Here is a 17,007-nt window from a genome sequence, read left to right as displayed (position 1 = left end):
TAGGAAGCTCCGCTTCGCCCGACCCAGGGCTCGGACTTGGGCTTAGCCCCGGAAGACGGCGAACTCCGCTCCGCCCGACCCAGGGCTCGGACTTGGGCTCAGCCCCGGAAGACGACGAACTCCGCTCCGCCCGACCCAGGGCTCGGACTCGGGCAAAGCCCCGGAAGACGACGAACTCCGCTCCGCCCGACCCAGGGCTTGGACTCGGGCAAAGCCCCGGAAGACGGCGAACTCCGCTCCGCCCGACCCAGGGCTCGGACTTGGGCAAAGCCTCGGAAGACGGCGAACTCCGCTCCGCCCGACCCAGGGCTCGGACTTGGGCTTAGCCCCGGAAGACGACGAACTCCGCTTCGCCCGACCCCAGGGCTCGGACTCCGCCCTGGCCTCAGCCGACGGTCTCCGCCTCGCTCGACCCAGGGGCTCGGACTCGACCTCGGCCACGGAAGACAGACTCGACCTCGACTTCGGAGGAGCCTCCACATCACCCAACCTAGGGCGCAGACCGGCCACATCGACGGGAGGCGCCATCATTACCCTACCCCAAGTTGACTCAGGCTACGGGAAACGAGACCGGCGTCCCATCTGGCTCGCTCCGCCAGATAGGCAATGATGGCTCCCCGCACGCTCCCTGATGACAGCGGCTCTCAGCCCCCTTACGGAAGCAAGAAGACGTCAGCGAGAACTCGACAGCTCCGACAGCTGTCCCTCCGCCAGGCTCCATCGCTCCTCCGACGGCCACGACACCACACGAACCGGGTGCCAAAACCTCTCCGGCTGCCACGATGGCATGTACTTAGGGCGCTAGCTCTCCTCCGCTAGACACGTAGCACTCTGCTACACCTCACATTGTACACCTGGATCCTCTCCTTACGCCTATAAAAGGAAGGACCAGGGCCCTCTTACAGAGGGTTGGCCGCGCGGGGACGAGGACGAGACAGGCGCTCGCGTGAGGCCGCTCGCTCCCTCTCCCGCGTGGACGCTTGTAACCCCCTACTGCAAGCGCACCCGACCTGGGCGCGGGACGAACACGAAGGCCGCGAGATTTCCACCTCTCTTACGCCCATCTCCGGCCACCTCACTTCCTCCCTTCGCGCTCGGCCTCGCGCCGACCCATCTGGGCTGGGGCACGCGACGACATTCACTCATTGGCCCAGGGACCCCCCGGTCTCGAAACGCCGACAGGCGGAAAAAGAAACCAACTTAAAGAGAAAAAAGGCTATCTAGTCCTCATAGAATTGTCTATAAGTTAATAATAAATGTAAAGAGCATGAATGTAATTTCTCACAGGCTGTGTCCTGTGCCTATAAATAGATGAACAATACCTCCGTACTGTTCACACTGACTTGTACTCGTTTTTGCGTCACGCTTGTACTTTTTGCCTTCTATCAAGCCGAAGGTACATTTGTAATTCATTATTGTTTCTGTCTTTCTAGGATAATACAATGAATTAATAATATTATGTGATTGTTTATCTTGTCTCTTATATTTCGTATACTTCTTCTTTTATTAACATATATCGCGTTGATGAAGGTATGTCCTTCATGACATTTGTCTGAAAATCATTATATACTAAGGGAAATAATGCTTCAAAGGACGAAAGACATTAACATTTAACATCTTATGTTGTCTTGTTCTTAACTCATAGCATTTGAGAACAAGTCCAACAGTAGTCATCTCTATATTTCTCTCTATATCTCACTCACATGTCACATAGCAACCTCTCTTTCCTTATATTTTTATCGTCTATATGGGTTCTCTATAAATTCTTATTCTACACGGTACTACAACCAAAATTTTTTATTTCTCATACCACGACATGAAAGAAAAAAAAAGATATATATGGCACTCAGTGATGTACAACAGTGTCTATGGCGGCGGGTGGCGTGCGGCGAGCCCTCGTGGCGCTGCGCTCCGGTTCCCCGTCTACTATCTCTGCAACGCTCTCCCGCCAGGCGGCAGCTCGCTCCTCGGAGCTGGCGGGTGCGCCCCTGCCGCGTGCCTCTCGCCGGCGCCTCGGGATCTCGAGGTAGCCTGCCTGCCGCCTGGAGCTTTTGAATCTCTAGCGGAGCATTTCTATTCTTCTCCTTGGCTCAGATCCGGTGGTGCAGGGTGCCGGTTGTGGCGCTCGGCGGCGTGCAGGGTTCGCTGATGCCGATGCACAGCGCCACCGCGTCGGCGCTGCTCACCTCCATACTCGGGCTTAAGCCTGACTCTTGGGGTGTAGGCTTCTAGCATCCTGAAGACGGTAAGTTCTGCATTGGATCCAGATTTGCTCGAGCAGTTTATGGCGGATTCGGTCGGGCCGGTCCTCGTCTCGCCGCCCAGTGGTGTTTGTCCTGCTCAGTTTTCTTGCGTCAGTTCGGCGATGTCAGTGGGATTGAATTCAGGTACAGATTGCAGTGAGAGGGAACGCGCAGAGCAAGACTTTAAGGCAGATCTTGTAAAGCAGATAGCGCAGAAAAGGATCTCCGCTTCAGAGAAGAGGAAATGGAGGATGGATGGGTCGCCGGCTCTTCTGCAGGACTTCAATCCGCCGGAGGGCTTGAATGCGTGCTGTGACTTGTCTTATCGGAGTGGGGAGAGCGGCGGATTGATGCCATGTGACAGATTGTGCAGCCCTATCTTTAGGTCGTGCGACGGGACGGGGAAGACTGACGCCTTGGCGACAGACGATGAAGGTTGGTCTGTTGTAAAGCCTAAATTCTGGTGGCGAAAAAGCTTAGATTTCCATGGGGATGGCCCTTTCAAGCAGCAAAGTGAGAGGAACGGCACCGATTTTTTCAAGAAACAGCTCCGAGGCAAATGCTTCAACTGCCTGGCGACTGATCACTTTGCCTATCTTTGCTCGGCTCCTGTTCGTTGCTGGCAATGTCTACAAGCTGGCCATAGGGCTAGGTCTTGTCCTGGCAATATCTTCCATGGGAGATCCCCTTCAATTCGAGATCTGCCTGGGTCACTCAAGCATTCACTTCAGAGAGACAACATTATCTCCTCGAGCTACCAGCAGCAGGAACCTCACCTCGGCTCTCTTCAAAAGGGGCAGGAGCGGCATCCTGGGCAGGCACCCCCCACTTCATCATTCCAGTCAAGGAAAACTTACCTCCAAGCTGTCCAGGGAGGCCAGGTCATGGAAGCTCGCTATCCCGGTGATCCTCGGGCACGGCCTGCAAGAGCTGTCTGTGCTATTTCGGCGACTGGATTGATCCGTCGTCGTAGAGATGAGTTAATCAGTAAGGCGGTGGTTTGCTCTTTTGATGGAAACAGTCATGAGGTGGACGCGCTGTCAGCTGGGGATATGTTGAGGGAAACTTTTGATCTTCACCACGGTCAGTATCAACTTGTCAAACACTTTCCAGAACAGTTCTTTATCATCTTCTCTGTTTCAAGAACCAAGCAGTGGGCGCTGGATAGGAGGTCGGTCTCCTATCGTGGTCGGGTTTTTCACTTCGGGGATTGGTCAGAGGAGTGCTATGCCAGGAAGACCAGCTTTGAGTTCAGAGTGAAGGTCAGAGTGGAGGGGATTCCAGTTCACTGCTGGGGAGAAGATGTGGCTGCTAGGGCTTTGGGCAGGAGCTGTGCTATTCACTATGTCCAGGAGCGCTCGAGGCGCAGGGAGCGCACGAGGTCCTTTGATCTTTGGGCTTGGTGCTCGGACCCTTGTGATATTCCCAAGGAGGTCTGTTTAACCGTCACATAGCCTGATAGAGAGCTCCCTCCTCCTAGTGCCCCTCTGCCTCTGGTTGGGGCTCAGTATGACTTACCAACTGATCTGAAGGCAGGCCATGTGTACACCATCCGCAACCACATTGAGGTGGTTGAAGACCTCTCATTCGTCCATGGGAGGGATGTTAGAGGGAGCCCCACTTGCCGCAGGCCTCGCAGAGAATTTGTGTGGAGTTACGGAGTGCCAGACTCTGTTGGAGAAAAAAGAGAGAGATCAGAGGATCGCAGAGGCAGAGATTTTAGTCGTCGGGACTGGGACCATGATGATGATGAGGACTTTCAGCAGAATAGACGTCATGGCACCCGTAGGCACCGCAGTCTATCTGGCTGGACGCGTTCTTCGCGGTGCCGCGGCGGTCCAGAGGATTGCTTCAGCTCAAGCGGAAGACGCAGGCCGTCCACCCCATTCAGACGTCGTGGGCTGGCGACGGGGCCGGCTGGGCGCTGGATTCCAAAGGTAAAAACCAAGTCGGTCTCTTTCGCTGACCCATTAATCTCTGCTGTTTGGCCCTCAGCTGCTATGGATGAGCTGGAAGGTGGAAAAGATGTTATTTTGGCTGATGATTGGAATCCTGGCGACCAGACAGCACAACAGCCTCAGCTTGCTGCTCCTACCAAGGTTCACGTTGCCGAGCATGTAAGTTTCTCAGATGTTGTGTTAAGCCCTAAATCTATAGAGATTGCATATCCTAATCCTGTTACAACTATGAGTACTTTGCAACTTATAGACACAACTAGGGTGGCAGCAGCCCCAAATTCAATAAATCAGCTGTTGGATGTAGAACCTCAAGCACTTCCACATTCAAACCTTAATTGTCCATCTGTCATGCCGTACAGCAACATAAATTCAGAATTATTCAATTCCTCTCTGTCAGGTGGCAGCCCAGAACCCACAAGAAATATTTTAGATGAATTTGTTGCATCTATTTCTGAAGCACCTGAACCATCATTAATCCGATCGCCACCCATTTCTAGCACAACTGTAAATTTTATGGTTGAGGGGTGTCCAATTCAGTCTGCTGCAGATGTGTGTGTGAGCCCAACTCCTGTCGGCAAGAGATATAGTGCTAGGCTGGCTGCAAAGAAAAAATTAAAATTTGGAAGAAATAGAAATGCCATAGTCAAAGCTCAAGAAATTCTAGTTGCTAAGTTAAATAACTCTACTTCAAATCAGTTTCAAAGCTCTAAGGCATTAATTTCTAATGACCAAGTGGATTTGGTTGAGCAGATTGCAAGGCATTTCACGAGGCCTCTCAATAAGGAACAAATGGAGGCAATTATGGAGCTGGCAATGCAGGGAAAAGAAAAGGAAGGGAACAAGAAGAAGGGCAGCAAGGTGACACCTCTCAAGGCTCCTCTCATAGAGGCTGTTCCGAGGACCTGAGTTGTTTTTAGGAGATGTGTGGGTAGGTCTGGTGCAGAATGTTAGCACACATGTGTACTAGTCTTTGGGTCGCCCAACTGCTTTTGATGACTGCTTTGGGTAGTAGGTTGTGGGCGAGGCAATGGTGTTCTTTCTTGTGGCTTGCTCTGTCGGTAGTTCAGTCTGTTGTAATTCTGGTGGTGAGTCGCATGATGTCTCCGGATGGAAGCGTGCTGTTGACGCTGGTTGGCTGGTCGAGTCCTGTTTTTTCAGCTGTGTTCCTCATGTTTGGCACTTTCTGGATTAGTAGAGGAACTTCTTTTGATTAATTGTTAGAATAGGAACCCATACCCTAATCAGGGGTTGGGAGTGATATTAAATAGAGAGAGTAACTGGGCCAAAGCCCATTACACAGGGGTATAACGGTCATTACAAGGGGAATAACACAAACCCTAGACGGGTAGTCTAACACCCCCCCGCAGTCACAACTCTATCCTGTACAGATGTTGAGACTGGATCGGAAGTCTAAAAAGACACTCGACGGTAACCCCTTGGTGAAGATGTCGGCGAACTGAAGCGTGGTGGGGACGCTGAGAACGCAGACGTCACCGGCAGCGACACGCTCGCGGACGAAGTGCAGGTCGATCTCCACATGCTTCGTGCGCTGATGCTGCACGGGGTTGGTGGAGAGGTAGACCGCGCTGACGTTGTCGCAGTAGACGAGGGTGGCGCGCTGGAGGGGACTGTGGAGCTCGTGGAGGAGCTGGCGCAGCCAGGAGGCCTCGGCCACGCCGTTGGCCACGGCACGGTACTCGGCCTCAGCGCTGGAGCGAGAGACGACGGGCTGCCTCTTGGCGGCCCAAGAGACGAGGTTGGCGCCCAGGAAGACGGCAGCCGGAGGTGGACCGGCGCGTGTCGGGACAGCCAGCCCAGTCAGCGTCGGTGTAGACCACGAGCTCCGACGTCGGGGATGGGTGGAGTAGGAGGCCGTAGTCGAGGGAGCCGCGGAGGTAGCGTAGAATCCGCTTGAGCGCAGTGAGATGGGGCTCCCGCGGAGTGTGCATATGCAGGCACACCTGCTGGACGGCGTAAGCGATGTCGGGCCTGGAGAACGTGAGGTACTGGAGTGCGCCGGTGAGGCTCCGGTAGGACGTCGCGTCGGCGACCGGAGGCCCGTCGTCCTCAGAGAGCTTCGCCTGAGTGTCGACAGGCGTGGAGCAGGGCTTGCAGTCAGACATGCCAGCCCGCTCCAGGATGTCGATGGCGTACTGGCGCTGGTGGAGGAAGAGACCCTGGGGCCGACGTTCGGCGGTGATGCCGAGGAAGTGGTGGAGGGGCCCCAGGTCCTTCATCGCGAACTCCCGCTGAAGGGCGACGATCGTGTGGTGAAGGAGGTCGGCGGTGGATGCCGTGAGCACAATGTCGTCGACGTAGAGCAGGAGGTAGACGGTGTCGTCGCCGCGCCGGTAGATGAACAGGGACGTGTCCGACTTGGCCTCGACGAAGCCGACGGAGGCCAGGTAGGAGGCGAAGCGACTGTACCAAGCCCGTGGCGCCTGCTTGAGGCCGTACAGGGACCGGTTCAGCCGGCAAACCAGGTCCGGATGGTCAGTGTCGACGAAGCCGGTGGGCTGGCTGCAGTAGACAGTCTCCGTCAGAGTGCCGTGGAGGAAGGCATTCTTGACATCGAGCTGATGGATCGCCCAGTCCCGGGAGAGGGCGAGGGAGAGGACGGCGCGAACAGTGGCGAACTTGACGACAGGGCTGAAGGTCTCGTCGTAGTCCACTCCGGGGCGCTGGGTGAAGCCCCGAAGGACCCAACGGGCCTTGTAGCGGTCGAGGGAGCCGTCCGAGGTCAGCTTGTGGCGAAATAGCCACTTGCCGGTGACCACGTTGGTGCCTGGTGGACGCGGCACCAGGTCCCAGGTGTGGTTGGCCAAGATGGCCGCGTACTCCTCCTCCATAGCGTGACGCCAATGTGGGTCGGCGAGGGCAGTGCGAACGGAGGAGGGTACCGGGGAAGCGTCGGGTGGAGTGCTGGTCGTAGCGGCTGCCAGGATGAGCCGGTCAACGGGGCGGAGAACGCCAGCGGCGCGCCGAGTCACCATCGGGTGGACGTGCCCGGGGTCGCGGTGGATGGCGACCGGGTGGTATACGGACGACTCGGAGTGAGCCGCCGGAACGTCAGGAGCGGCTGGTGGGGCCGGCTCACGGCGGTGATAGACGACGGCGGGGTCGGCGAATCGGGCCGCGCTCGTCGACGGGCCCGAGTCGGGGGGCGCCGAGGTAGTGGCGTGGCCGCGGCGATGGTAGACGAGGGTGGGGTTGGCGAATCGAGCTGGAGTCGACGGGGCCGCGCGTGGCGCAGGCGGGGTCGACGGGGCCGCGCGTGGCGCAGGCGGGGTCGACGGGGCCGTGCGTGGCGCAGGCGGGGTCGACGGGGCCGCGCGTGGCGCAGGCAGGACCGACGGGGCCGCGCGTGGCGCAGGCGTGGTCGACGGGGCCGCGCGTGGCGCAGGCGGGGTCGACGGGGCCGCGCGAGTCGCGGAAGAGGTCGTGGGGGCCGCACGAGGAGCAGGTAACGGCGCAAGACGGGGAGCCGAAGGTGGGGGAGGAATGGGATCGGACTCGAGGAGGGAGTCAAGATCGGTGGGTGGGGTGGAGCCAGCAAGGGGAAACACATCTTCGTCAAAGATGACATGACGAGAGATGATGATGCGATGGGAGGTGAGGTCCAGACATCGGTATCCCTTGTGGTCAGGGGAGTAGCCAAGGAATAGACAGCGGGTGGAGCGAGGAGAAAGCTTATGTGGAGCGGTAGCGGAAGTGTTGGGGTAGCAGGCACAGCCGAACACGCGAAGGTGGTCATAGGAAGGGGCTGTGCCGTATAGGGCGAAGTGGGGGGTAGGGTGGCGAACCGCCTTCGAGGGAAGACGGTTGAGGAGGTGGGTGGCAGTGTGCAGGGCCTCTGCCCAGTAGCTGGCAGGGAGAGACGCCTGGAAGAGGAGGCAGCGGAGCATATTAGTGGTGGTGCGGATCATGCGTTCGGCTCGGCCGTTCTGAGCAGAAGTGTAGGGGCACGTGAGACGCAACTGGACGCCATGGGTGAGGAAGAAGGAGCGAGAGGCGTGGTTATCAAACTCGCGGCCATTGTCACACTGCAGAGCACGGACCGGGCGACGAAATTGAGTGGATACCCAGGTGAAGAAGTGTGTGAGGGTGGTGAAGGTGTCCGACTTCAACCGAAGCGGGAAGGTCCAGAGAAAATGGGAAAAATCATCCAAAATCACCAAATAATATTTATAGCCAGAAAGACTGAGTACAGGGGAGGTCCAAAGATCACAATGAACCAGGTCAAAAGCCTGCTCAGCCCGAGAAGAAGAGGTAGTAAATGGGAGACGAGTATGTCGGCCTAACTGACAAGCATGACAGAGACCCTCAAAATGTCCCCTACTACATGAAAGATCTAGACTGCTGGTAATCTTGGTCATGACGTCGGGTCCAGGATGGCCGAGACGTCGATGCCATGTGGTGGAGGAGGTGGTGGAGACCAGGGCAGGAGGTGGAGACACGCCAGCGGTGGAGGGCTGGAGCGTGTAGAGAGGCCCCGAGCTGTCACAGCGGGCGAGAAGGGTCCTGGTGGCCAGATCCTTCACAGAAAAACCAGAGGGGTCAAACTCAATGGAACAGGAGTTGTCAGTGGTGAATCGACGAACAGAAAGAAGGTTGTGAGTGATGTGGGGAGCTACGAGAACATCGTTGAGGTAAAATGGCCCAGGGAGAACCGAGACACCTACTGAGGTGACTGGCAGAGTGGAACCGTTTCCAACGACGATCGAGGATGGGTGAGAGGGGAGGGGGGGATGAGAGCGAGAGAGCGTGCCTGCCGTGGGAGTGGTGTGATACGAGGCGCCGGAGTCGATCACCCAGTCGGAGGGGGGCGGGGTCATCGCCATGGTGCTGAATGCAGCAGCGAGGGAGGCGCTGTCCCAACCACCGGCCGGCGGGGACCAAGGCGGCGAGGTGTGGGTCCCCGGGGGCAGGAGCGCGGGCAGAGCCTGGGGCACGACGGGAACACCATAAGGAGGTGCGCCGTAGTGAGGTGTAGTCAGGAGGGCAGGCGTCGGAGGACGGGGGGTACTCGGTGCCTGACCCGGCCACATGGCGATGGTCCCGGTCCAGGGGTTGTAGAATGACGGCCACTCGTGGCCGCCACCCCGGCCGGAGGAACCGCCACGAGAGGAGCCGCCGCTCCCACGGCCGCCCTTGCGGGAGCGACGACCCCCGTCGGTCGTGGAAGTCGGACGAGGGGCCGCCGGGACGGCAGGTGAAGGGCGGGTGGGAGCCCCAGTCGATGGAGGACGGGTGGCCTGGCCCCCTGAAGGCGGCTGACCACTGGTAGGAGCGCTGTAGAGGGCCGAGGCAGGAGTGGGTGCCTCATTCGCCATGGTGAGCTCCTCGAGGAGAAGCTCGTTCCGCACGGCGTGGAAGGTGGGGAAGGGCACGCTCCTCTTGATGAGAGCCTTCAGGTGGCCGTAGCGGGGGCTGAGGCCACGCAGGAGGTTCAGCACCAGGGTACGATCGGCAACTGGCTCGCCGAGATCGCGGAGAGAGTCAGCCAGGCCCTTCATCTGGCGGCAGTATTCGCCCACGGAGAGGTCCCCCTGAGAGAACAGGTGGAACTGGGCGTCGAGGTGGAGTGCCCACGCATCCCGATTCCCGAGGAACTGGTCCTCGAGAGCGAGCCACGCCTGGCGAGCAGTGTCCGCCTGATCGCGGATGATGTCCTGCAGCTCAACGGTGATGGTGCCGTGGAGCCACGAGAGGACAACGCTGTCCATGAGGCACCAGGAGCGAGGCGGTGGAGCGTCGTGGTCGACGAGGACGTGATCGTCGAGAACGAACCGCCGCAGCGTGAGGAGGACCTGGCCTCGCCAGCGGGGGTAGTGGGAAGACGCCGGATCCAACACCACGGACACGAGGGCCCGGATGTTGTGAAGACCAGCGGCCTGAGCGTGGAGAGCAGCGATGAGGTCGGCGTCGAGGTCGGAGGCGTGGGGGTCCGCTGGGGGCTCCGCATCGGCGAGAGTCGGACGGCCGAGGAGGCGCTGCGTGGTGGCCATCTGGGTGGTCAGAGCGGCGCCCAGGGCACGCTCACGCTCCAGGGCGAGGGAGGCAGCGTGCGCGCGCTCCCGCGAGGCCGTCACAGCGGCCTGGATCGTGGCGAGGGTGCCGACGAGCGGGGAGTCGGTGGAGGGCGCGACTCGGTGACTCCAGGTTGGTGGAGCGAAGGCGGGAAAGCCCGGTGGGGAGCTGCGACGCATGGGCAGCGGGGAGGCGGCGGGGATCGGCCCAAGGCCGGCGATGTAGGGGGTGCCCCCGTGGGTGAGCTCGCTGCTGGGTGCAGCAGGGACGATGGGGGGGTGGGTGCCAGGGACGGTGATGTCCCCGACGTGGAATCCGGCCGAGGGGGCAGTAGGTGCGTCCATCGGACGTGTACGCAGCAGGGGAACGGGCGTTGAGCGCGGGTGTCGCGGCACCTGGCGAGGTCGGCGGCGCAGTGCAGTGCGCGCGGTCGGTGGGCCGGCGTCCGGGCGCGGCGCGGACCAGGGTGCGAGGCGGCCTGGCGCAGAGGGGCGGCGGGGACGGCGCCTAGGCGGCGGTCGGTGGGCCGGCGTCCGGGCGCGGCGCGGACCAGGGCGCGAGGCGGCCTGGCGCAGAGGGGCGGCGGGGACGGCGCCTGGGCGGCGTGGCTCCCTGGCGCGAGTGTGGCCGGGGTCGCGACCACGCGCGGCGCCGAGCACGGCAGCTGCTCCTAGCGGCGCGACGAACGGCGAGCGTGGGGACGGGCGGCGCGGTGGGAGGCCGGCGCCTGGGAGAGAGTAGAGTGGGAGAGGGGAGGCCGGCGGCTGGGGGCCGGCGGCGGGGGAAGGCCGGCGGCTGGGTACCGACGGCGGCTGCAGGGGGAAGAGACCCCCTGGCGGCTGCGCAGGGGAGAGGAGGCCCCTGGCGGCTGGCAGGAAACAGAGAGCTAACCTAGACTGAAGATACCATGTTAGAATAGGAACCCATACCCTAATCAGGGGTTGGGAGTGATATTAAATAGAGAGAGTAACTGGGCCAAAGCCCATTACACAGAGGGGGCTAAATGACCCAGCTAAAAGGGCAAGTGTGAAACATACGATTCTCTCTTCTGGGGCAACTATTGTATGTCTCCAAGAGACAAAGATAATGAGTTGGAATAATAATTTACTAAAGGAAACATTGGGATGCAAGTTAGCAGCTCAGACAGTTCATTTACCATCTCTTGGAGCCTCAGGTGGGATTCTAATTGCATGCGATGCAGACTTTTTTGACATAACTGTTATTCCCTATCCATCAGTATATTCGTTATTCGTCAGTATCAGCTCTCGTCTGAGCGACGTGGGGTGGGACCTCACTGGAGTTTATGGCCCTCAACCTGAAAGTGAGAAAATGAATTTTCTGGCAGAGTTGCGTCATATTCGTAGTCTGATGAAGCCAGAATGGCTGGTTTTAGGTGATTTTAACATGATAAGGAGAGCAAGGGAGAAAAACAAAGGATTAATTAATAGAAGAGTGATGAGACAGTTCAACCACACAATCGATTACCTTCAGCTTTTAGAACTTGATCTCAATGGTAAATTATACACATGGTCAAATGAACAGGATGACCCTACGATGTCTAGGATTGACAGATTCTTGGCGACTACGGAGTGGCATGATATCTTCCCCCAGGCTGATCTGCAGGCCATTGGGTCCATGACCTCAGATCATTGCCCCTTAGTTATGCAAGGTTTATCTACCTTTAGTTTCTATAGGGGGTTTAGATTTGAAGCTTTTTGGACAAAAATTGATGGGTTCAATGAGGTGGTTCAGCAAGCTTGGACATCTAGTGTTCGTTCTTCCGATGCCATTCTTAGGCTGCATGTGAAGATGATCCGCACAGCTAAAGCTCTATTGATCTGGAGACGAAAGACAGTAGGCAATTTTAAAGTTCAATTAGCAATCATTCAGACCGTCCTTACCCTTCTTGAGAGAGCACAGGAATCCAGGCAACTCTCCGGGGACGAGCTAGAGTTCAGGAGAAGTCTAAAAATGAAAATCCTTGGGCTAGTGACAGTCCAAAAGGCAAGAGCTAGACAACATTCCAGACTTGTATGGATGCGTCTGGGAGATGCAAACACAAATTTTTTTCACCTGATGGCAAATAATAGAAGAAGGAAAAATTTCATCAGATCGCTGGTTCGTGACGACAGGTTACTCACCAGTCAGGAAGATAAACTGCATGAGGCCCACCATCATTTCACTGAAGCTATTGGTAGAAGGGGTGAGAGACAGAGGGCCGTTCGGTGGGGTAACCTAGGCTATAGTCCATTTGACTTATCAGATCTGGATTTCTTGTTCAATGAGGATGAGATTAAAAATGTGGTTATGGGGATGCACTCTGAAAAGGCGCCGGGTCCAGATTGTTTTATCGGGATCTTCTATAAGAGTTGTTTTGAGCTGATTAAAGATGATCTATCAAGTGCGATTCATGATTTCTATCACCATAGATGCAAAAACCTAAACCTCGTTAACGAGGCAAATATCGCGCTTTTACAAAAGAGGGAGGGTGCTGACAGGATTGACATGTTTAGGCCGATCAGTCTCATCAATAGCTTCATGAAAATATTGACCAAGATTTTAGCAAACAGACTTGCACCAAGAATGAATGAGATTGTCTCCACTGCCCAAAATGCGTTCATTCAGAAACGTTCAATTCATGATAATTTTCTCTACGTCCAAAAAGTTATTCAGAAACTTAATAGGAACAATCAGCCAGCCCTTTTTGTCAAACCTGACATATCAAAAGCTTTTGATTCCATCAACTGGGCATATCTGTTAGAGGTTCTGAGAGCTCTAGGTTTTTCCCAGAAATGGAGGAATTGGATCGCAACAATATTAGGGTCTTCCTCTTCAAAAATCATCATCAACGGTCAACAAACAAATGCAATTAGGCACATGCGTGGCGTTCGTCAGGGTGACCCGCTATCCCCGTTCCTGTTTATTCTAGCAATGGACCCTCTGAAGAGGATGATTGAGATGGCGGCAGATGCTGGGCTCTTGGGGCGGGTTCTGCCAAATAAGGCTAAACTGCGCTGTTCTCTTTATGCAGATGACGCAGGTGTGTTCGTTAGAGCAGATAAAGAGGATTTGAAGGTTTTGAAAAGGATTCTGGAAGTTTTTGAAGGATGTTCAGGGCTGAAGATCAATTTCAATAAAACCGAAATTTTCCCGATTCGTTACCCCCAAACTCTTTGGCCAGATCTGATGGAGGTGTTCCCTGGTAAATACTCTAAATTTCCAGGGAAGTATCTTGGTCTACCTCTACATTTCAGGAACGTTAGGAGAATTGATGTTCAACCACTAATTGATAAAATTAATAAAAGGCTAGCAGGATGGAAAGACAGGCTACTCTCAAAGGCAGGTAGGGAAACCTTGGTTAAAGCGGTGTTGTCTGCTCAGCCTATCTATCATCTGACGGTCTTTCCGGCGCAGAAATGGTTACTTAAAAGAATTGACAAGTTAAGAAGAAGCTTTCTTTGGAAAGGGAATAGTCCAGAATTTTGCAATGGAGGTCATTGCTTGATTAACTGGCCCACAACTTGCCTACCAAAGAATAAGGGGGGTCTGGGAGTTCTAGACGTGGAGCGTTTTGCAAGAGCGCTAAGGCTAAGATGGTTGTGGCTAAGGTGGAAGTTTAAAGAAAAAGCATGGGCTGGCATGCATTTACCATGTGACAAGGCGGATGTAGATCTCTTTAACACATCAACAATTGTGACTATTGGTAACGGGAGGATGGCAGATTTCTGGGGATCTAGTTGGATTGAAGGACAGACACCAAAGAATATTGCACCTAAGCTATACAAGAAAGCAAGAAGAAAGAACATCTCGGTTTTCAAGGCTCTTCGAAACAATTACTGGATGCAGTTCTGCGCGCCTTTCACTCGGGAGGAGGAAGTTAGAGAATTCGTCTTACTTTGGTTATCAATCAACAACACACATGGCCTCAATGATCTTGAAGACACCATTTCTTGGAGATGGTCTGCAGATGGGGAATACAGTTCAAGTAGCGCATACAAAATTCAATTCACAACGAACTTCTGTAAAATTCACATCAACCCCATTTGGAAAGCAAAAACTGAACCAAAATGTCGTTTCTTTGCTTGGACATTGTTGCACAACAAAATTTTAACTTCAGACAATCTGCAAAAACGGGGATGGCCTTGCAATCAAAATTGTTCTTTTTGTAATGTAGCTCCGGAGACAGCGGCACACCTATGTAAAGATTGTCCCTTCGCCGAGGAAGTGTGGAGCATGATCTTGACTTGGGCTGATTTGCGATTCCTGGACGGTATTTCTAAGACTGGATCTCTGCACACGTGGTGGTTTAGACTGAGGATGCTCTGTAGCAAGCAATCAAGAAAAAGCTTCGATGGCCTTCTAATTTATTTCTGGTGGAGCTTATGGTTGGAAAGAAACAACAGAATCTTTAAGGGTCAGCAGAGAACGACAGAGCAAGTGGCGCAGGTGGTGAAAGAGCTCGTTGGTGGAGTTTTAACTTGTCTGTAGCGGTTGGGGGCCTGGTCAGGGGAGTTTGGGTCTTTATCTCTAAATGTCAGTGTTCTAACTAGGTCAAGTTTGTTAAGTTGTTTGGGTTGTGTCAGTTTGTAAAGTTTATTATCTCTTCTAATATATTGGATTGGCAAATCTTTTGCCTTTCCCTTTCAAAAAAAAAAGACTCTTGGGGTTGGCTCTCCGAGGGTAAGTGATTTAATCCGTTTCGTCGCCGTGATTCCGTGAATGATGCATGACATCGAGACTTACTACATTACATACACTGAATCGATTCTCTTCAGTTTGATGTAATATTGAATATATAGTTCTGCTACGTAAGTAGTTCACCTGCGTTAGGCCCCCATTTGGGATGGCTAGAAACCAATTTTCGAAGGTATGCCTGAATTACAAGTATTGTGTTAAGGTAGGCTACTGGCTGATGCTATATGTGTGCCATTGTCTAAACTTGGATCAAAATGGCCTCGATTTTCTGCCTCTTTAGCAGTGGCACCTTTGGTGGATTTTGGTATTCTTCTCTTTGTTGCTCTGTATGTTTGTCATTTCCTAACAAATATTATCGCCACAATGAAGGATGCACCTGTCTGACTGACTGCAAGTTACTGGTAATGGTGTGGTGTCTGACTGACTGCAAGTTACTGCCAAATACATATTTCTTGATGTTCTTTCAATCGTCAAGCATTTGTTGAGAAGACCTTACATTTTTTTTTTGCAATTGCTGTTTATGAGTTGTCACATGCCTCAGCTGATCGTTTTCTCTGTTTTATTTAAGATTGTTGATGAGATCTGGAAAGGCAGCTAGCTATATATATCTATGAATCGCGCTCAAGGGGCATTTGTTTGTTTCCACAGGATTTGCTACACCTCTATAACAAGACACAAGAGCCTGATTTTTCGCCTTTGTACTAGAGGATTCCAATAACATTTTTACATGCCTTGCGGGAGTACGCCCTTGGACTTTTGCTGATGGAATCTGCGACCGAAAACTTATGGTCTTATTTCCATGATATGCATCGATTTTTCTCGGATTATCTCTTTTTTTTCCCCCTTGTATGGAGCCATGGGAAGTATCAGGATGTGTTATCTGGAGCATCAAAGCACTGATGGAGTGAACTGAGAATGGTATTTATGGGCGTGTTTGCGACGGTGGCCTAGCAGCCCGGCTGCGCTCCTGGGCTGCAACTGGGCGTGTTTGCGTGTCTGACCCGTTTAAGAGCACAGTCGTGTGTGTGCAAAAGTGACAACAACGCCTGGATCCCTGGAAACGGTGCTGGGGTTCGTTTTTTCGGGGCTCGGCTGCCCGCGGTGCAAGGTAGGAAAATTTGATGTGATGGCAGGTGACTGAGGGGTGGCAAACAACATCTAGTCTTAGCCAGGCTTATTTTGTACATGGACGCAAACATGGTGAGTTGCAGCGGCAAAAGCAGGTCAGGCTTGATCATGTTGGGCGGGCCGAGCGGTACAGAATCACAAACACGCCCTACCTGTCCGTGCACAAAATGCGGTTCAAGCGCTGCGATCTAAATTATAGTTAAGTCTTTTTTTGGTTGTTGTTGTTGTTGTTCATCTTTGTGCTCTTAACAAGCAGGGGTCAACTGAAATGCTTGATCGCAGATTACCAGATATTTATAACATATGTAACGATATATAAGCATGCAAACTCTACTTGGGATGGTTTGATTTGCCTGGCTAAGCATGATCTCGAACTGTACATTTACACCGCTAAAGTTTACTTGGAGTGAACGAGGGTGTAAACAAAAATGTGTAACCAACGGCTTATGATTTATTAGTTTAGAACAAGAGACAACAACAGTCTTAGGCCCTGTTTGTTTCAGATTATAATCTCTCCAGATTATATAATCCAGCGCAAATAATCCAATAGGTAAACAAACAGCTAGATTATGGGTTCAGATTATATAATCTAAAGCCCAGATTATGATAATCTCATAATCTCCTCAAGTGTAGCTTATTTGAGATTATTTTGGCAAAAGACTCACTACCCATGGTTATGTAAATAGAAATTACAATATATGCCATCCTTCTTTTCCCACCTCAAATAAACAAGCAAGGGTATTGTTGTCTTTGTGAATAATCTATATTTATATAATCTAAACTACCAAACAACTACATGTAGATTATAATATATCTAGATTATAATCTAAATTATATATAATTTAGATTATAATCCAGATTATATAATCTATAAGCTGAAACAAACATGCCCTTAGAGTAAGGCCCCGTTTCAATCTCACGGGATAAACTTTAGCTTCCTACTAAACTTTAGC

The 17,007-nt window shown here is 53.6% G+C and overlaps 2 protein-coding genes across 5 annotated transcripts in view; both read left to right on the top strand.

Annotated features, from left to right (window-relative positions):
- The window catches only part of LOC100191576 (Seed maturation protein), a 37,626-nt gene extending 21,214 nt beyond the window's left edge, over positions 1-16,412 (top strand). Inside the window, exons 1-2 of one of the 4 annotated variants that reach the window (XR_002263903.3) lie at positions 11,013-14,911; positions 15,575-16,412. The gene's annotated coding sequence lies outside the window, so the exon portion shown is untranslated. Of the gene's footprint in view, positions 1-4,951; positions 5,363-11,012; positions 14,912-15,494 lie in introns of those variants that run through there. The other 3 variants (XM_020541845.3, XM_020541846.3, XM_008656025.4) reach the window with 3 other exon arrangements.
- On the top strand, positions 1,854-2,240 carry LOC111589946 (protein NUCLEAR FUSION DEFECTIVE 6, mitochondrial). Its single transcript, XM_023300861.1, has 2 exons — positions 1,854-2,026; positions 2,109-2,240. Exons 1-2 carry the CDS (start codon positions 1,869-1,871, stop codon positions 2,230-2,232), a joined length of 282 nt encoding a protein of 93 aa, XP_023156629.1. The 5' UTR covers positions 1,854-1,868; the 3' UTR covers positions 2,233-2,240.
- Positions 16,413-17,007: the final 595 nt, after the last annotated feature.

The sequence above is a fragment of the Zea mays genome, chromosome 8 (genome assembly GCF_902167145.1).
Source record: "Zea mays cultivar B73 chromosome 8, Zm-B73-REFERENCE-NAM-5.0, whole genome shotgun sequence".
In the NCBI taxonomy this organism is placed as follows: domain Eukaryota; kingdom Viridiplantae; phylum Streptophyta; class Magnoliopsida; order Poales; family Poaceae; genus Zea; species Zea mays.
The sequence above is the reverse complement of the archived record's forward strand: the minus strand, read 5'-3'. Positions and strand labels throughout refer to the sequence as shown.